At 55.8% G+C, this 20,208-nt stretch overlaps 6 protein-coding genes across 6 annotated transcripts; 3 read left to right on the top strand and 3 right to left on the bottom strand.

Annotated features, from left to right (window-relative positions):
- Positions 1-233: 233 nt before the first annotated feature.
- TRIREDRAFT_124306 (Hypothetical protein) lies at positions 234-809 on the bottom strand (the record flags this gene model as incomplete). Its single annotated transcript, XM_006961073.1, has 1 exon — positions 234-809. The coding sequence occupies one exon, from the start codon at positions 807-809 to the stop codon at positions 234-236; it is 576 nt and encodes a 191-aa protein (XP_006961135.1).
- Positions 810-1,758: 949 nt separating this feature from the next.
- On the top strand, positions 1,759-2,449 carry TRIREDRAFT_102441 (uncharacterized protein; the record flags this gene model as incomplete). Its single annotated transcript, XM_006961476.1, has 3 exons — positions 1,759-2,140; positions 2,211-2,290; positions 2,375-2,449. 3 exons carry the CDS (start codon positions 1,759-1,761, stop codon positions 2,447-2,449), a joined length of 537 nt encoding a protein of 178 aa, XP_006961538.1.
- Positions 2,450-3,143: 694 nt separating this feature from the next.
- TRIREDRAFT_54598 (uncharacterized protein) lies at positions 3,144-5,011 on the top strand (the record flags this gene model as incomplete). Its single annotated transcript, XM_006961475.1, has 3 exons — positions 3,144-3,850; positions 3,944-4,844; positions 4,916-5,011. 3 exons carry the CDS (start codon positions 3,144-3,146, stop codon positions 5,009-5,011), a joined length of 1,704 nt encoding a protein of 567 aa, XP_006961537.1.
- Positions 5,012-6,056: 1,045 nt separating this feature from the next.
- On the bottom strand, positions 6,057-8,614 carry TRIREDRAFT_73559 (N-terminal binuclear Zn cluster-containing/DNA binding domain-containing protein; the record flags this gene model as incomplete). Its single annotated transcript, XM_006961072.1, has 6 exons — positions 8,370-8,614; positions 8,278-8,297; positions 8,038-8,138; positions 7,759-7,983; positions 7,085-7,693; positions 6,057-7,029 (listed from the first exon to the last, which is right to left on the bottom strand). The coding sequence occupies exons 1-6, from the start codon at positions 8,437-8,439 to the stop codon at positions 6,057-6,059; spliced, it is 1,998 nt and encodes a 665-aa protein (XP_006961134.1). The 5' UTR covers positions 8,440-8,614.
- Positions 8,615-11,708: 3,094 nt separating this feature from the next.
- TRIREDRAFT_54567 (fungal-specific transcription factor domain-containing protein) lies at positions 11,709-14,739 on the top strand (the record flags this gene model as incomplete). The annotated part of the gene is made up of 4 exons (XM_006961474.1): positions 11,709-11,792; positions 12,007-12,520; positions 12,583-13,324; positions 13,386-14,739. The coding sequence occupies 4 exons, from the start codon at positions 11,709-11,711 to the stop codon at positions 14,737-14,739; spliced, it is 2,694 nt and encodes an 897-aa protein (XP_006961536.1).
- A 729-nt stretch (positions 14,740-15,468) lies between these two features.
- Positions 15,469-17,772, bottom strand: TRIREDRAFT_102437 (uncharacterized protein; the record flags this gene model as incomplete). Its single annotated transcript, XM_006961071.1, has 2 exons — positions 15,469-17,601; positions 17,659-17,772. The coding sequence occupies 2 exons, from the start codon at positions 17,770-17,772 to the stop codon at positions 15,469-15,471; spliced, it is 2,247 nt and encodes a 748-aa protein (XP_006961133.1).
- Between the last annotated feature and the right edge of the window lie 2,436 nt (positions 17,773-20,208).

Here is a 20,208-nt window from a genome sequence, read left to right as displayed (position 1 = left end):
CACATAATATACTGTTCGCTAATAAAGATCAAGGATGGTTCCTTTGTGGAAACACCCCCCTTTTTTATATGCCGTCGCTGCTGTTCGAGAATCGGGAACTTCCCTGCAAATAATCCTTGACGCCGTACATGTAGCTTTTTTCGTAATCGTACAATAATCATCCACACGACATCTTCCCCCGGATACTCCAGTCCAGGCTCCCATTGTCCCATACCACCCATACCAGACCCTTCTCATGACGAACCCCCAGCTTTCTTCTCGACCCCATCCGCCAACATATCCTCCTCCACAACCTCTTCAGGCCAAAACTCAATATCCCCATCCTCGCCCAGCGAACCCCTCTTCACCAACTGTCCCTTCTCCCGCATGAGGTCCTCCACCGTAATCTTCCGATCGCCAAAGATGTTCAAGTGATCGCTTATGACATGTCGATTGCGACAACCCGGACACGTGATGAGCGTGGACCCGTGGTGGTACGCCTGCTTCGAGACGTTGTGGTGCGAGCGGTGGCCGCAGGGCTGGCAGGTGAAGGAGAGCTGGTAGAACGCAGGGCCCTTGTGTTCAGGTCGATGGCTTTCGCTGGTTGGGGGGTCGGCGGTGGAGGGTTCTTTTGAGGGGAGCTTCCGCGAGGGCGGGCGGGGGATTGCGTGGGCGAAGGAGCGGCGATGTTGGGGGCGGATGGGAGTGAGGATTGCGCAGGTTGGTGGTGGTGAGGATGACGGTAGATGATGAGGGCGGAAGAGGGCGGGTCTGGTGAGGGATGTTGGGCGGATGAGGCGTGTTAGTGTAGAGGCTGATTTTGCGGCCATGGTGTTCGATTGTTGGGCGCCGATAGCGGTCGGAGTGGGCAGTCGTTGGGCGAGGATAGGATGGGGAGAGAAGCTGGGAATGGAGAAGAAGAAGGAGCTTTTTTTTTTTTTTGGTGATGGTGTTGATGATGGCGGAACTTTTTGGTGCTGGACGTCATTTTGCGATTACATGCGTGAGGTACGTACCGCAGGGCCTCGAAAAGTGGTCCGTGCGCACAAGGGACGATGGAGAGAGGTGAATTTCCCAATGGGGTAATCGGTGTACTACCTACTAAATTACTCATGGCCCTCGACTTACAACAACAACTTGCAACGCCCTCGTAGGATGAAATGAAGGGATCATGGCACCCAAATGCTTCACTCGCGTGCAAATATATGCTTGAAATTCTTTGTATCCAATTAATTAACAGGAGAGGTCTATCTTCTGGACTGGTCGATGCAACCAGATATGAGATGTCATGGAGAAGCCATGAGAGACGGTGACTGCATACCTAGCAGTGAGTCGATGCAACGGGACAAGAGAAGAGAGACGATCATAGGTAACTGGCAGCTTCCGTGAGGGCCCAGGTCTTTGGATACTATCAAAGCAAGTCGACTCACTGTATGCCGTGTCATCGCTTTCCCGCCGTAGTCAGTTGACCGCCTCTGATCTCCTCGTCAACCACGTCCAGCCACGCGTGCCTTCTCACTCGGCCTATTGTGAAGACAATATGAGCCGCCCGTCTTCTTATACAGCTCATCATTTTCTCCCTCTATATCTCTCTTGTTTCTTCTCTGCATCCTGCACCAGTCCAAGTGTTTCCTCGATTCCCTTCTTGATCACACACATTCTCTCTAGGCGGCCAGGTTTCTCACAACGCCGTTGTCTGTTTCTTCTTCCTAAACTTCTCGATACTGTGATCTATTCAAATTGTCCTTGTCGCAAGCACTTGGCTCTCCAAAAGACACCATGCACCTCATCCGCATCATCCAATGGGTCATCCCCTTCATCACCCTCGGCCTCGCCCAGGCTGATGACCGATCCCTCGCCCTCGGCCTCATCAACCAGGCTCGCGCGGCGCAAGGAGTCCAGCCTCTCACCTGGAACGACAACCTGGCCTCTTATGCCCAGTACTGGGCCAACATCATGGCGGCTGGCCAGCAGCCCTTTTCGCACGCCCAGGGTTCCTACCGGCCTCAGCAGGGAGAGACGCTGTTCGAGTACCAGTCTTCCCAGTGCGATGCGGCCTACGACACGCCTCTGCAGAAAGCCGCGCAGACTTGGCTCGCACAGGCGTCGCTCTACAACGGAGCGCCTATTGCGGACGGGCACGAGCCCTGGCTGCACTGGTGTAGGTTTGACGATGGCGCTCGAGTGGTTATTGTGCACCCAGTTGATGCTGACCATCTGATGGCTTACAGCTCAGTGTATGTGGTCGACGACGACGCAGGTTGGCTGTGCTCGAGCCTACAGCATTTCGGAGGCGTACAAGGTGTACGACGTATGCCGCTTCTTTCCAGAGGGGAACATGTAAGGAAGTCATCTGCTGTTGATTGCTGAGTATCTGCTGATTGTTGCTCGACAGAGTTGGACAGCGGCCTTTTTAGGTGGCTATTCGATCATGGCCTACACGTTTGAGATGGTTGGCATGTTTGGGTGAGCCCATGGCACTCCTTCAAATATCGTTATGCCTTGCTGCCACGTTGGGACTTGTCAGTCAATAGTTCTACCGAAGAGCCAACTTAGTGATAATTGAAAGGATTTTGATTTGATTCGAGATCGGCATTGGTTGTCCAATCTGTGACGTGTCTGTTGTCGCTTCTTTTCGATGTGAAAGGAAAAGAAAACATTTTGCTGTTACAGGGTAGGTAGCACTATAGTAGAACCACCTGGCAGGAGAAAGCTGTGCGGCCCCACATCTGCTTACATCAGCGGAATTCCTCCGATCTTCTCGCAAAGGCGACGAAAAGAAGCAGAGACAAGGCCAGAGCCAAATTTTGGGGCAAGACAAACGACGCGGTTCAACACCCACGAGTCGCGACATCCAGCCTGCGCCGCCTCATTGCCCTGCCCTGCCGCTTCCGCTCCGATTGTCGCCTCCATCACGGCCTCAATCTGTCCACCGTCTGTCCGCGTCTTGTTCCTTATCCGCCCTCCACCGCCCGCTGCCACGGCAATTCGACTTTCGACTCCAACAGGGATCCTCGCAAGGGCTGAACTGCGTCTTGTCAGCTGCGATTCTCCCACCCAAAGCGCGGGGACTCGCCAGCTTTGCGCCCGCGTTTTGCCTCCCTTGCGCCATGAGATAATCGACAATCACTTCTCTTCTCCCGTCTTAGAACAACAACTCGCAAATGGAGCGGTCAAAACCCCAGGCGTTCCTGTCGTCGTATGCGCCGCGACTGCGCACCTACAACAACTCTCTCTTGACGCCCGTCCTGCCGAGTGCGCCCACGGGGCCCGTTTCGCGAACGACCAAGCGAGGAACCACCATCATCAACTACGCAGAGGACGGCTACGATGACCTGGACGACGATAGCGACGACACCAGGCGTCGGCCGACGGGCCTGCGGAGCCTGCGCAAGGAGGACTCGGTCAGCAGGCAGGACCTGGCCGACAAGGTGGGCAAGGAGATCAAGGAGCCCGTCGAGGTCCAGGGCATATGGCGCGACTGGATGGGCAAGAGCCGGTCCGTTAGGAGCGACCAGCAGAACGCCGCCCAGGCACATCTGCCGCTGACGCTGATACCCATCCGAATCGACCTGGACATACCCTCCTTCATCCCGCCGGCGCCCTTCCCGGCCCCGAACCCAAACTCGGTCGACATCTCCCTGCCCCAGTACCGGCCGCAGGAGATGACGGTGCCCTACAAGCTGCGCGACATCTTCTGCTGGAACCTGCACGAGACGCTCATCACGACGGACCAGTTTGCGCAGACGCTGGCCCAGGACCTCGACCTGCCCAACCGGCCGGCCGTTATTGCGGAGATTAGCAAGCAGATCCGGACGCAGCTGGAAGAGTATGCCGGCGTTGCCCTGCACCCGCTCTTCCATACGGAGCCGTCTGCTGCGGCACCACCGCCGCCGCCTAGCCAGGGGGCCGCGACAGCCGCTGCTGCGGGCTCCGGAACAGCGGCCGGAACCCCGAGGCCCAGCATATTCAAGTCCCGCGACGACTCGCCGGCTTCGTTTGCGCGGGGCGTGTCTCGCCCCGAGACTCCCATACAGACGGGCGGCCAGGCAACGCCAACACCACAGCCGCAGACATCGCAGGCACCCGACGTCACGGCCGAAGCCACTCCCATCCTGCCTGATTCTGACGACTACAACCCCGACGACACTTATCGATGTATCATCAACCTGAGTCTCAACCTCTCCTCCATGCTGTATACGGACAAGTTTGAGTGGTCGCTTCTGCACCCCCCGGGCACCGCTGAGGCCTTTGCAAAGGCGACTTGTGCCGATCTGGGATTGGCGGGCGAGTGGGTTCCGGCAATGACACATGCCATCTACGAGGCGGTCCTTAGACTCAAGAAGGAAGCCTGCGAGGCTGGAGGTCTCGTGGGAGGCTGGGGCGGAGCGCAGCAGGAGCTGCCAAACGACGCCGCGCATGGCCAAGAGGCTGGCTGGAGGTACGACCCCGACCACCTGGCCGATGAGTGGGAGCCCAAGGTCGAGTTCCTCAGCAAAGAAGAGATGGAGAAGCGGGAGGGCGACCGCGAGCGGCAGATTCGCCGGCTGCGGCGCGAGACAGCGCGATTCAGCTCGACCACCGGCATGATGGGAGGCACTCCTTTCGGTGCGGGCACGGCCGTCGAAGCCGAGGAAGAGAGAATGGGCAGAGGCGAACGCTCCAAGAAGAAGCGACGGTTCCGCAGTCTGAGCCCCCTTGCCCGCGGCGGAACTCCGCTGGGGCGACTGACGCCAGACGTTGGCGGATACGGTGGAGGAGTAGGGGCCCTGACGGACATGGAGAGAATGACCTGGCGATGCTCGCACTGCCGGACGTGGGGGACGAGTGTCTGGGCGGTCCGAGACGGCCCTGCCGGCCCCAAGGTGAGTCCCCTTTTATTATTCGAATGTGTGAGTTTGATGAATGCCCAAACTGACTCTTTGCTTTTTCTCAGTCTCTGTGCGCCAACTGCGGCTACTTTTACGAAAGAGACCGTAGGCTGCCTCGCCAGACCAAAAATCTGCACCTGCAGGACATTCGAGCGGTCTAGGAAGCCCCTAATGAGCCCCGTTACGACGAAGGGAAAGGAGAAGGAAGGGGGGAGAGGAGAAACCACGACTCAGTGTTGCCTCCGCCTCAAAGCCCATCACAGAATCAGTCATCTCGCGTCTCTGATCAGTCTCGCGCTGTTACTCCTCGGCGGCCGCGCCGACAGCACTGGTGGAACGAGTCATTGGAGCCTCGACGCACGTCGCCTGGGTCTCGTCTGATTGAAGCGTCTCCGACATTTAGGCGCCGGTTCGACGCGATGCAAGGGAACGACAGAAGGGCGAAACTACTCGCGAGGAATGCCTGGGACGCGACTCTCCGAGGACAATAAGTTTGAGTGTGTGGTGTGGAACGAAACGGCAAAGGGTAAGACGGGGTTCTGTGAGTTAAAGAGCAAGAAAAGGGTCTCCCTCTGAGATGCGGTGACCTCCTGCTAGATGCTTAATTCTTTTTTTCGAAAACCAGGGTAGGTAGGTATTTGGGCGTCATGGACACACATGGTGGGGTGGCGATGGAAAAAGGAGAAATATGAGAATGGTGTTTTCAATCACTACTAGGGGTGTCGTTTTATTCCCTCCCCGTCTAATACTAGGTATGCCATGATACGTTGTGGTTCTGGAGGAGGGCATATCTTTAGGTACAACCCCCGGAATTGACTGCCTTTTAATGTCCTCTAACCTTAAGTATTGGTCCTGTATAGCCGTGTCTAGGGAGAATAATGATACGCTTCCAGCCCCCTTTAGAGAACGTATAGCAAAGAGTCATACGGAGAATTAAAGGATTGAGTTCTACGGCTATGCTTGATGCGAGTTCCAGGCTGCTTTATATCCAAAAGAGCTCAAGGCCTGTCATCATATACATGTATTGCAAAGAAAGATTTTTTTCCCAAGGGTATAATGAGATACAGAAGTATTGATTTGATTGTCTCAACGCCCCTCTTCACGTCCGTCATGCCCCAACAACCGCCATAAGTGTATATGAGAAAATAAAGGGGGGGAGGACGGGAGGAGGAAAGAGGGACATGGTATCGCGCCATCACCGCCTCCCTACTGCGGATGGCCGCGGCCCTGCATCATCTGTGAGACGTCAACCCCAACCCAGCGGATCTCCCGCGGCTGCTGCGGGCTGCGCGACGTGGCGGTCGGGACTCGGGGCGAGGGGGCCACGGGCGAACTGCCGGGGTACGAGGGATGCTCGACCTTCATGTTCTGCCTCTTCCTGCGCTCCTTGAGCCGCTCCATGGTGTCTGCCGAGAGCTGCTCAAAGCTCTGCTTCAGCATGATGGAGTCCTCCCATCGGCGGCCGTATACATCTAGGGTCTGGGGGACGCTCTCGAGGCAGCGGATGCTTCGGGCGATGTTGTCCTCACCGGGTCGTCCGTTTCGAAACGAAGGCGGCGGGATCGGAGGCGCTTGTGGAGCGCCGGGGCGGGACATTGGCTTTGGTATGTGTGCGCCGGAGAGTAGCATGTCCTCCGAGTCCCTCAGAACGGCGAGGAACTGGTTGGCCATGAAGTACACCTTTAAGGCGTCGTGGTATGTATAATAGGCGCCGTTGAGCCCGGACTGGGTAATGTCCTGCATCGTGAGCAGGTACGCTAGAGAGTATTCAAAGATGAGAGTACGGTGATAGTTTGTGATTTCGGGGGCTCTCGCAGACGGCGCAATGCAGTATACATAGCTGTATCTTAGCTCTTGCTCAAACATTTGCCGTATCCCAGGGGCCAGAGAGCTGGGTAGGGATTCGCCCCATTCTCGCATATCGAGACACATTTGCCACACGAACGACGACGGGTCCTGTAAAGGGGTTGCATATGACTGGTACAGCTCTTGGTACCAGTAAGACTGCGCTCTCCTGAGCTGGAATAGTAGCAGCCCTGGGTCGACGGACTGCGGACCCGAGATGGGCAGCGACTCGGCTTCTTTGCCTTTGCGGTCATGATTGGCTGGATTGGGGAACGCAACATGGATGGCATCGTCGGTGAAGGAAAAGGTCCGAGCGTGGACCATGCTGATGGATCTGATACATGGAGTTAGAGCCAAGCAAAGGGGCAACAGTGGACAAGACAACCAACCGGTCAAGCGCATATGTGCAGTAAAAGATCTTCCTGCGCATATCCAAGGCAGCACGATCCACGACTGTAGACATGGGAGGATCCTGATGGAATCCCAGATCGATGACTGCGCGCGCTGTGAAGCCTATGAGGAGCCAGCTGTCGAAATGGTTGGGATCCAGTATGGCATACTGGGTAAGGAGGAGCAGCGACTGGATCTGGGTGGCGTAGCCAGGAGCCAGGGCAATGTCGGCATAATCCAGTGCCCTCGAGACGAAGCTTACGCCGAGGTTGTAGTAGTCATCGTTGACGTGCTGGCTCTGCATCGTCGAACCGATGGCGAGTATCATGTAGAGGAGCCAATGGTCGGATGCGGTGATGACTCGCTCGCTCTGCTGGGAATATATGTCGTTGAGGACGTTTAGTGCCGCCGTTTCCGAAAAGCAAGGGAAGAGCGGATACATGTTCTTCATGAAATGGTGAAAGATTTCCGTTGCATACGACTTGTGTGGCAACGGGGACTCGGGCATGCCTGGGATGGGATCCCTGGACGCAGCGGCCAGGACTAGGCGTGCAAAGGTCATGTTGATGAAGGAGGGCTCAAAGTCGCGAGTCGTAGCATTGACTGATCTATCGAGCAGCGTTGGTCAGAAAGCACGGATCCTATAGGGGAGGGAGAGGGCATCTCTCCGTACAAGAAGCCAAAGTCAGATATCAGAGAGTTGACGTCTGAGTTCTCGCGGGTCCTGGCGGCTTTCCGGTGGATGGCGGCCCGGATCGAGGCGAGGGAATCCCGCCTGTCAACGTGGGCTGTGGACAGCGAGTCGGACTCATGGTTGGCCACGGAAGCCTTCCGGGACTTGGCGTATGCTATGCGTTTTTCCAGCTTCTCGATGCGAAGCTCAAGGGCGGCGACATAGCTGAGACTCAGGTCAGCCGAGAGGGACACAGGATAGCTTAGTGACGAGTCCTACCTCCGCTCCTTGCCTCGCGCAAACTGATCGTTGGCGGCCGAGCAGGCATTTTCTCGGCCAGCCTTTTCACAGGCCGTGCAAGCAGGCAGCTTGCCATCGCACTGAGGTAGACAATGTTAGATGTCAAGAAGAAGGAAGGACAAGGTGCCGGCAAGGTGCGCCGTCTATGCGCTGACTTGCGCTGCAGGACAGAGGCTGGAGGAAAGCGGCCTCGTCGCATGGCCATGCATGGCCACTCACCTTGACTTTGGCAGCTCGGCCTGGGAAGCACAAAAGAAGGGTCAGCTCTGCCGGCAGCTCCGTTCATCGGCCATGGCGGCATCGTCACTCACATCTTGAGCAGGCTGAGACCGGCCTCGACACTCTCAGGAGGGGAGTGTGTGAGAAGCTACTGCGGGGCATTGCGAGGGCGAGTCTGGTAGCCCGCGAGAGTCCAGAGGGGAGAAGAAGGAGAAGGAGAGGAAGAATAATAATAATAAGAAGCTGCGTAGCGGGAGGGAAACCGGCGGAATTGTGATGGCTGGACGTCGGAGAGGTTTCGGTGACTGCTCGCACGAGGCGCGTGGCACAAGGAGAGGCGAAGTGACGGCGAGAGAAGGCTGAAGGGGCTCCGAGACGGGAGTCTTGAATCGACAAGAGGTGGGCATTCATTGAATTGCCATGTGGACTGAGCGAGGTGGGATGGTTGATGGCGGCCTAGCGTCGCTTAGTGGGCTGGCGGTGCCACTATCGGGCTCTCAGCGCCGGACAGCTGCTGTGGATAGGTAGTGCCTTAGGTCCTAGTACTGACTGTAGTAGCGGTAGCGGGCTAGAAGTAGTAGTGACGGCGAGTCGAGGCTGATTGATGCTGATGTTAGTCAAAGCATGACCCTTGCCTTGGTTTGACCGAGGAGCATATCGGTGCTCCTCACAGCTGTAGATGAGGTAGAGATCTGAACTTGACGATAGATGCTGATCAAGGACACGCTGGTGATTGATATAAAGTATGTACACGAACTTGAGGTAGACAAGGTAACAGATCACAGTAACCACCTGGTACCTTGCAGTTACTTTCCCTTGTACTCAACCTCCATAGTACGGAGTTAGAAGCACTGCTCCCGCTCTGAATCCCGCACTATCAGGACGTTGACAGCAACGAGGCCCGTCTCTCTTACTGAACGAGAACATCCAACGATACGCAAGAGTACCTACTGAAGGCTTCACGGATCATTGCGCAACTCACAGAAAATGTCTAAATCGAACTCCATCAACGTTTCAATCTCGTCCCCTGTTCTCTCTTGCCTGCTCTGTCAACAGCCTCGTTCGAGACTCCTGCATGACTGCATACAGACCTGCACCAGTGTTACAGCATCATTCCCGATCACTGCATGCAATTTACCCAGCTGACACCACACATGGCACTGCTGCTTCATCAAGGCCTCCTGGCACTTTGTCATGTCGTTTTGACACAACTGTCGATATAGCTCGAGCAATCTGACGAGGCACAAGTAGGTAAGATACACGTACTTGGAAAGCAGCTGCAGGGTCAACCGGCTATTATTCACCCTTGGACGGATACAATCCATCACTCCCTTTAGCCATGATTAGGCCACATACCTATTCTGGTAATTGTTGTCGATAGTACATGTAGTCCGTCCAGACTGGGTATGGGGTGATTGCACGCGCTCTACCTAGTCCTGATTGCTCTGATGCAAAAAGCTCCGGGCTGCTTGCTGCAAAACGTCATCCACGAACCGGCTTCCCCGAGGCCCCCAATTCTTCCCGTGATTGCCTGTCCGAGCCATCCTTCGGACTGTCTGTGCCTGCAATCACGACCTACTTGTCACACCGCAAAAATGACACGCGGGTTGGTGCCTGCAGAGCACCAAAGTGCTGCATGCTCGTACATACGAGTCCCTTACATACATCCAGCAGCCTGTGACACCTGAAACATCCTAGCAGAGACCAATTCTTACTTCCAAGTTGTACATGCAAAGACGCTGGAGAGATGATGGAAGTACTAGTAATACTAAGGTACCTGAGTGGTCAGGCAGTACCTGCCTGGGAGGTAGGTTATTAGATTTGCGCAATTCCATGCAGAGGAAGGTCGTACCGGCTGCAGGAGGTCCAGGTCCTTCTGTTGCGGCTGGAAAACTTAATGAAGAGCAACGCCAAAGTAACTCGTTAGCTGCAACGAGATGAAGCATTGCAGACAGCATCACTCCTGGCAGTTAGTGTGGTACGTAGACCGACTTGCGGCTACGTACGCTGGACCGAGAACGGTGGGCCAATCAGGACCCTTGGTGCGTAAGCCCCCACCTTCTGCCACAGCACAGCTCGGGACCCGTTTTTCTGGCTGAGCTCGCGGTAGCGTCTTGAAGGATTTCGATACCTTGCACGAGAACTCTGTCAGTATACGGATACGTGCCTCACATCCACATTGGACAATTCTTCCATGAGTGAGAACAATGAGGCTGTGAGCCAATAGACTCTATTCCCTGGATATGATAGAAACGGATGTCCCATCTCACGTGTTGGCTTGCCAGGGGAAGAGCTGTGAGTTTAGGGTCCAGAGGCACTTTGTCTTTGTGCTCGTACTTGAGGTACCCGTAGGTACCTTAGGAGGTAGGAACAGACTATACCCCACTTTCCTCATCCCAACTCAGCGTTATCCGTCGCGTGGGAAGGAGCTCTATTACCACCGGCACGGCAGGAAGAGGCTCGGCTCACGTGCATGCCTACGTAAGTACATAGTAGTAAGGTACCTACAAGACGCCCAACCCACAGCACATGGTAGCACTCGTACGAACCGCTCATATGTTCTCTCTTCGTGCCTAGTATGTACCTGGCCTTACCGGACTGGTCCAGATGCAGCGCCTCGAGTCCAGCAAATCGAAATCAGGCCAAATCCCCCTCTTCGCGTCTCGGGTTTTGCAAGAATGCTGCTTAGTCAAATGCCAAACACCCAAGGAAAAGAAAGCCTACCTAGGTAAATGTTGATCTGTGCTCCGTACCGACCTGGTGATACTTTGCTGTAACAGTACTAGCGCACGTCCCCCAAAGTCGCTTCGCCCCTTCTGTCGCAAGCTTCACGTTTCCAGCTCTTGACCGTCAGTGTTTCAGATCTTCGCATCGTGTTCCTGCGCCAGCCTCAGAAGCCGCTGAGACAGACGTCGATCAGGGTCATCTATCGCTGCCTTGGGTCTTCTACATCAGATTAGCAGTTAGGTATGTATCACCGACAGCTCAACCCGCAGCCCCGGCCGTTGCTCTGCTCTTCCGCTGCCCCGCGATCACAGACAGACGAGACGTGGCGGCGGAACTGGCTCTACCTTAGTTCTGACCGTGGTCTTGATTCTTATTCAGCGATGCTCATACTGCCTTTGTCTTAGGAGCCGCCTCCATCGTCGCCCTTTCGTTACCCCGGCCATGAAGTCCGCGCCGCTGCCAATTGGTTGATATCGTGTCTTCACTCCTCGTCTTCGTCGGCGGCCCGCCCCCCTTGCCAACAGAGTCCCGAGCTGGCTCTGCTCCGGCGTTGTCTACAGCCAGTCCACCGTCGCAACGACCAGACATTCATCGTGCCGAGCGTTAGGGGCGCAGGCAGTTCTCAGGAGCTGTAGCAGCTGCTGGTCCATCTCTCATAAGACTGCGAGGAAGCTGGCTGCTCGGTGCCGGGGCTATCGTGCTCCATGGATGCCGCTCACATTTTCCGGCAAGGTCTGGGCACCGTTGCTCCCCGTCCGAACCACGTCTACGCTCCGCCGCGGAACCTGGTCCAGAGTCCCGACGACTACTTCGACGGCGATTCCTCGAGCCACCGTGTTGCCCACACGCTGACTGCATGCTGTCGTTGTCGCCAGGTATGTTAGGATGGCTACCCCGCCCCCCTCGCGCGAAGCTCACCTTGCTTCAATCTGTGTTCCGCATCTGTAAATTATGCGTGCCAGCGATGGTATTGGAGAGAAGACTAACGGTATCATCTGGCAGCGAAAAACGAGATGCGACCCTACGCTGCCCCGCTGCCTTCCCTGCGAGAGATCGGGATCCGTTTGCGAATACCTCGACGCCGCCAAGGGCCGCAAGATCAATCGCCGCTATGTCATCACGCTGCAGGACAAAGTTCGAGCCCTCGAGGCCGAGCTGGGCCAGTATACCGATGAAGATGGTGACCATCCTCCGACAAGCGAAGAACTGGTCCGTCCAGGGGGCATGATCCGTCTCAAAGGCAACGACGAGACACCGCGATATCTAGGGCCGACGAGCGGCATCGCCATGACACGACTACTCATGGCCGAGGCTAAGCGCTACACCGATACCAACAAGATTTCCGACCTCATCCCTGAGGTTCGAGCCAGGAGCCAGGCGCGCATGCAGTCCATTCAAATGACAAGCTCGGGCAGCAATAGGAAGAAGAGTTACCCGATGGTCAGCGAATGCCCGGCTGAAGGGCTTCCTACGCGGCCGGTGACCGATAGGCTGGTGGAGATTTATTTCAAGAGAGGTATGCCTGAAGCATCTGCCCCTCTCCAGCGCATGCTTATACCCAGTACTCATGTCTTCCAGCTCAAGTTCACTGGCCTGTGCTCCACGAAAAGGTCTTCCAAGCAGACGTTGACGCTGTCTACAATGGCGATACGGATGTCTACAGAAATTTTGTCATCCGCATGGTCATCGCCGTTAGCTTGCAGAAACTGGACACGCAATATGCCGGATTGGCCGACGGGTACTACATGGCGGCGATGAAATACGTTGAAGAAGTCATCCGTCCCAAAGACCTCAAGACGCTGCAGTGCCTCATCCTCATCGGCCAATACTCGCTGCTCACGCCGACGCGAACGCCGGTGTACTACGTTATCGGACTTGCTACCAGGATATGTCAACAGGAGGGATTGACGGATGAGAAGACCATCACATCGGGCTACAATCTGGACCCTCAGATCATCGATATGCGCCGGAGACTTGTGTGGATCATCACGACGATGGAGTTTGGGCTCTCCTACTACATGGGTCGTCCCAGTGCATTCGCCGTCAACAGCGACCGTCTGAACGTAGAGTTCTTTTCCGTGGTCGACGATGCAAACATTACGCCCCAAGGCATCGTGCCCGGGCCGCCCAACCCTCGGAAGGTTGCTACCATTCACTTTTACAAGATGACGAATCCCCAGGCGGAGATTAAGAGAACTCTCTACGAAAGGAAGAGGCCCGAGCCTAGAACAGATGATCATCCTTGGTTCCAGAAGATGGAACAGACGCTGAGGGATTGGCTGGACTCGGCACCGCAAGAGCCTGTATGGGCCAAGTCCTGGTAAGCTGACCATTTGCTATGCATTCTACTTGAGGAGCTGGATGCTGATTTTAAACCACAGGATTACTGGTTTCTACCACCAAATGAGGGCTTTGCTATACAGGCCTTCCCCCCAAATCCCACAGCCGTCGGCTCGTGCAGCCCAAATCTGCTACGAGTCCTCTGCGGCCACGATTGATCTATCGTCGAAGCAAATAGGGAGCGACACTGTGGATATCTCTTGGGTGTTTCTCCTGACCTTGAACCTGGCTCTCAGCACACTTCTCTGGACGATATCATACCCCGAAGTCCGACGCAATCACCCCCGGGAAGAGGTCGAGGAGCTGGTGAACACAGCGCTGGAGTCTCTGGACCGATGTGCAGAGCGCTGGCCCGGGACCGCAGCCACATCACAGCTGTACACCATTTTTGCCAAGGCTTGCATGCAGAGCTACGATGTACAGGTGAAACTCGAAAAGGAACCATTCTCCTTCAGCAGCCCCCCGGCGACAGCCGAGTCTCAGTCCTCGCCCGAAGGCTACGCTCAGTCAAACGCCACCACACCCCGACCTCTCACCTACCTTAACCCTCCGACCTTTGGATACGTTTTCGACTCATCCCCCGAATCCATGAACAATTACGCTTTTGATCCCAACTACCCTCCTCCGCAGCCCACATTCCGTTCAAACTCCATCTTCTGTAACCCGGCTACCGACAATGGCAACCGACGGTTCTCCTACTTTCCCCCTGATGTCACCCACATGGGAGAAACCGGTCAGGAGGATCCCTCTGCCCACGGTATCCCTGTGCCGGACCACATACCCCATCATCTACAGTCACAACCCGAGTCGTTTATCCAATCCCACATGCCCACGCCTCGACCGACCCTGTCTCCGTCGGCAATGGCGATGAAGCAAACGTCGAGCGTAACACCAATCAATCCGTCGCCCCTTTCGGCGCAAAGCAACATGTCACCACCCCAAAAGCCCATGATCGCACCGCAGGTTACCCAGCCACAGCAACAGCAACAGCAACAGCAACAGCAACAGCCAACGTACGCAGCCGCCCGAATGGCACAGCCCGTCCATCATCAACGACCGCTGCCACCGGCACCCACGTCCGTATCCGACTGGTTCTCCCCTCCGTCACAATTCATGTCGCCGTACAACTTTGTCACGTCTAGCAGCGGCTACTTCAACGAGGCCATGGCCGGCATAAGCGGATTCGGAGGCGCGCCTGGGCCTGGTCTGGGCCTTCACAACATCACCGCGCAGCTCGAGGCCGGCGGCATGCAGTTTGGCTATCCGCCCGCTAGACAGGGCAGCCTGTCTCAGTCGCAGCAGATGGAGCTCATGGAGGACTTGGAGAAGGACGGCGTTAGTGCCATGGATGCGTACCTGCAGGACAATCAGATGAATGACAGGGGGTGGTACTAAGTTGTAGAACAATACCCCACCAACGCATACACTACTTTGCCCTTGTTTCTTCTCAATCTTGGCTTTTCTTTCCTTGTACTTGTTTTTACCTCACCATCACTGCCATTTTCACGGGAAGCACTTGGATACGAATCTAGACGGATCTCTGGAAATGGAGTACTGCGTTTCATCTTGACTAAAGCATGTACGCTGAGGAGGCAAGTTTACTGAATTTACTTCAAATATCCAAGGAAGGGGAGAGCCACAAGACGGGAAGACACAGATAGGGAATATATAAGTGACACTTCGTCCACACTCGATTCACCATCTCATAGAATTTATCATAGCAAACAGCTTGGTAAAGGAGTGACCAGGGTATCTTTCATTATTATCCCTCAAAAGACATTCATGACCTCATATCCAACCCATCCCCTCCAACAGGTGAAAAGCCCAACCTAACCAAAAACCCTTTGACAAACGAATGTGATAATGCCAGGAGCACAATGCTACATACAGCATGTTTCCTGGATTATACATTATCCAAATGAGAAATACTTGCCCCATTCCATGCCTCCATTCCGATGTCATTCTGAGCTAAGAACATTGAGATAATAACATGATAAACTAAAGAGAAAAAAAAAGGGGGGTATAAACGTGCGTAAAGGAGAGTTCATGAAGTGACCCAATCAAACGATCATGATAGTCCGTGAAAAAAAGATGATGAGAAATATCAAAGGCGGAAGATCTTGATCAGAGAACCCACAGGCCCAGAATGGCGGCAACCAGGAGACCAAAGTTCTCGCTCGGTCGAGAGAGATCGTTGGAAACAGGTATGCCGCCAGTCGGCGAAGTGATGGGACCAGTTCCCGTCGCTCCGCCGTTGCCGCCCTGGCCATTATTGTTGCCGCCGCCATTCGGGGGCGCTCCAGTAGATCCGGCACCGCCATTGTTGCCGCCTTGGCCGCCGTTGCCGCTCGTGCCGGTCGGCTCAGCGCCGCCAGCGCCGCCCGGTAATCCAGGGCTGGTTGAGCTTGCTCTCTCCAATTGCCCAGGAGAGCTGAAGCCTGTTGAGGAGACATTAGTGCCTGTTTGGATAGCAGTGCCTGTCACAGCAGCTCCCGATGAGCCAGTACCGGCTGGGGCACCGGCATCTGTCCTAGAAGTTGCTCCGGCCGAGGAGCCGGTGCCCGTCTCGGCAGAGGTACCAGTTTCAACGGAAGTTCCAGTTGAGGAACCGGGGTCAGAGGGGGACACGGTACCGGACGGGGAACCAGCGCCGGTGGAGGAACCAGCACCGGTCGGGGAATTGGTACCGGATGGGAGGCCAGCGCCAGCGGAAGAACTGGTGCCGGTTGGGGTATGAGTACCTGTCGGAGGGGGCACGGCTCCAGTCTCCCCCGTCGTAGCTGAGGAGGCTGGTGGAGAGGTGGCAGTTGCGCCATTGGAGGCCGACGATGCCGATGCAGACGCAGAGGCGGACTCCGACGCAGACCCGGACGCGGGTTCAGACGCGGACACAGATGCAGACGCAGATGCAGACGCAGATGCAGACGCAGATGCAGACGCAGACCCAGATTCACTATTCACACTAGTGGGTGTCGTACCTGGTAGAGAAGAGCCAGACCCTGTGGCCGACTCAGAGGTGCTACTGGCAGACGATACCTCGGTGCCAGAGGGCGGCTGCGAAGCTGAGTTTGAAGTGGCGATCGAGGAAGGCGGTGCTGAGGAAGCCGCGGTAGACGAAGGCGGCTGAGACGAGGCGGCGGTTGTCGAAGTCGATGTTGGCGGTGGTGGCGGGGCTGACGACGATGTCGGGGGTGTAGAGGTCACCTCTCGCGACGAGCTTGGAGAAGGACTGCTGCTCGAAGATGAGATGGGGCTGGTGGTCGAGCTAGGAATGGTGGTAGAGCCGGCCGTGGTTGTGGGAGGAGGAGGAGGCGCGGTAGTAGACTGCTGAGTCGTCGACTCCACGGGGCTCGAGGTTGTCGTCTCAATGAAAGTCGTCGGGCTTGCAGAGACCTGCGTGGTGGTCCCAAGGGTAGGCGTCGTCGTCACGATGGACTCGGGGACCGAAGAAGTCGTCGTTGTTGGCGACGTTAGTCCGTCGCAGAAGTCGATCCACTGACCGAAGTCAGAATCCAGTGCCGCCTGGGCTACCTCCCTCGGGACGCCTTCGGCTGCCGCAACGCAGTCAACACACTGGTTGTAGGCGTTCATGAAGTCGGATCCGACCTCGCAAAGCTCCGGGATCTTGCCGTCCTTCTCCGCAATCATTGACGCTATTGCGCAGGTGTCGAAGCATGTAACCGCCATGGTAGCGCGTTTGCCGAGGCTCTGTGTCTTTCGACGAACTTGCTCATTGTTCGGGCTGTAGGCGCGCCTCTTGTCTCCGGGCAAGTATGTCTGTAGAGGCCCTTCCGTCAAGGTGGCCTGTGACGCCCAGTTACCAGTCGTATAAGTCGAGGTGCACCCCTCTGATGCTTTCCGGACGACGGTGTACTCGAAAATGTCGTACGACAGGCCGAATTGCTCCGGGTTCAGATTGAAGTAGCCATCCTGCGGCTTGAAGTAGCCCGTCTTGCCTTCCTCCCACATCACCAGGTCCAAAGGAGGAGCTGGTCGACAGAACTCAGGCTGGCATTGGAACTCCTTGGGAGGAAGTCCCGGCCAGAGATTGCATCCATCTGGCTTTGGGGGATCGCAGACAAAGCCAGGCTTGCAACCAAAGGTGAGATCTGGCTCTGTTGTCAATGCGGCATAAGAGCCAATTGGCTCCGGGCAAACAGTAACTTGAAAGGTGGGAGCATCAACAATTGTTGTGACCGCGGCATGCCTCAGCTCGAGAGCATGGGTCGGCGTCGGCACAAGCTCGCCATGATCAACCTACAAAACCTTCGTATTAGTTTACTTCTAACACAATATGAGGTGTGTACTACATACCACATTTCTGTTGTCAACCACGTTTCTGTTGTCAACTCTTCGGACTTCGAGCTTCGCTGTAGAGAGAACTGCACCCGCCAAAGCGCCAATTGAGACCGACGTAAGCAGGCGCATCTTGAAAATGGGCTATTCAGCACAACGGATAGGAAACGAGTGCACCCTTGGTTATGCCAAAACGATAGAAGGCAGCCAGAAGGCTGGACCAGAACAAGAGAGAGAGCGAGAGAATAGCTGATCGCCCGACAAGTTGATTCCAGATGTGACAATGAAGAAGGAGGATGGGCTCTGGCCCTTCACGGGTGGCTCTTTATGGAGGTGCAGAACAGATATGGCGTTTAGTCGTGGTACCAGGCAGATGGAGCTGCTGCAGTCCCCCCTGGTCAACGGAATGCTCTGAGGTACCAGTCCAGTCAGACCCTTGCGTGGCGTGCGCTTGTAAGACTCACCTCACTTCACCTGGAAGCAGGAAACTGACCGCTTGGAAGCAGTGAGGCTGAATTGGGGCCGTGGGGGAGCTCAACGAATAGGTTCAGGACCTCCCCCCCTTGGCACAGGAAGCCAACAATAGCTCTCATCCGCGGAAAAGCCAACTGACAGCCATCATAATTGGTCGCAGGAGGAGGCGGCGGCGCATACGAAGACGGGTATGTGCTTCGCAGAGGTGGACGGACCCCGGCCAACGGCTCACACCTGGCCGTGAGACCGGATAATGAGGGAGAGAGCGAGACAAGGCCTCCAAGAACCGCACTTTCGGTATTGGCACTCTTCTGTCTCTACGTACGGTAGGGCAAGCCTCGTAAGGCCTAGTGTCAGGGAGCAAGACCTAGCCGGGCTGATTGTCGTGGCGCTCTGCAGGGATATGGCCGACAAGAGGACGAGTGCCTGAAGGAATCCACGAACCCCTCGCCGAGGAGTCTCCGACCATCCACAACGCTGCCATGCCGATGATGGATTGACAGAAAAGTTTCCTCCTCAGCTTCCCAAAGCTGCAACTAGCCGCAACGAGACAACACATGCGAATGACAGGGATGTTGGGTCTCGGCGAGTGGCTGGAGCAAATGCAAGCAGCTGTGGCGATGGCGCCCTCCAGGAGCCTCCAATTCTCGGCACGACGAATGGAGAAGAACCATATCCTTTCTGGATGCCACCCACGGCAGGGGTTGCGCCTCTGAGTCCCTGTGTCGGGGGAAATCAATGGCCGACCTTACGCGGATGTATCTCCAGACTGAGAACTGAGAGGATGCCCGAAATACGACACATACATACGAGCACAGCATGTACGAGCATGCATGTACCCGTTGGCGAGTGAAGCAGAGCCGGGAAGGAAGATACATGGAGCGTCGCTCTCAAAGGTCCAGCGGCACAGACAAGGATTCAGGCAGCTCCGGATGGATAATGAGCTGAGCTCTGGCTGGGTTCTCCAGCCTCTCCAGCTTTGCGGGACCAGTCAGTATCTGTTGACCGAATCCTTCGATCTCTTATCGCCCGGCAGACGCTTTCGTTCACTCCAACACGAGGCAAAAGCTGCCCGGCTCTTCTGCGTCCAATGCCACCCGGTGGTTACATTGCATTGGTAAGTCGTAGCACATACTCGAGCCGGGAGGAGAGCGGAAATGCCCGAGATGGTCGAGAGGAGCCGCTTTTGTTGCTGGTGTTCATGTGGTGACGGATCGGTCGAACGACAACAGCGACTTGAGCTCCCCGGCTGCGTGCTGGGGCGGGTCTCGCCAGGTTCCCTTTCGGTGTCGTGAAGGATCTGCGGGCGCTCGAATCACGAAGCCATTTTCTCTTGTTGTTATTTTGAGGTGGTGACCTGTCAGCAAGGTTGAGTGAAGGTTGAGGGTCGAAGGCCAGGCGAAGGAGCACCGAACAGGGCTTAGCGCGGGCAAGGCAGCAAAGTGCCGTTATTTAGAGGAAGGCGCCGGCCGCTTAGCTTCCAGTGGCTGAGATGCTCCGTCTTCGTACCACTACACAGGCACATCCACAAATGGCTGCATACAAGGTACGTAATGACAAGAATCTGTGCTCAGCCCAAGTACCGCTACCAGCACCTCAGACTCTACCACCCCAAAGCTGGCAGCTACGTGGGCTGTCTTTTGCGCGCCAAACCCCTCACCAATCTATTCTGCAGCTTGGTGATTGGTTCAGCGCGCCCCAGGTGTTCTTGTCCACTGAAGACGCGCTACAAAGGCCCGCTAAGGCTCCTCCGAAGGAACTGGGACCCCTGCTTGCCCTGTTCTAGCTCAGCCAACTCAGTGTTAGCTCCCCAAGCTTATCCGTCTGGTGTCTTCTTCTTCATCCATGCTCTCCACGAATCTATTTTCGAACAATCCTCAACTGGAGAACCAGGGCAGCATCAGCAACCAGCGCAACGGCAGCACCGGTTCCTCTTGTCAACAGAGCACATTTCCCTCTCTCGGCCTCTTCTTTGATGACCCCCCCTCCCTTCTTCCCGAAGAGGCTGCATCGCACATGATTCAATTGGCCGATTCTTGGGCATCACCACATTCCACTACACCACGCGCATTCATATCCTGGACCACCGACTGC

This window comes from Trichoderma reesei, assembly GCF_000167675.1.
Source record: "Trichoderma reesei QM6a unplaced genomic scaffold TRIREscaffold_1, whole genome shotgun sequence".
NCBI classification, from domain to species: domain Eukaryota; kingdom Fungi; phylum Ascomycota; class Sordariomycetes; order Hypocreales; family Hypocreaceae; genus Trichoderma; species Trichoderma reesei.
The sequence above is the reverse complement of the archived record's forward strand: the minus strand, read 5'-3'. Positions and strand labels throughout refer to the sequence as shown.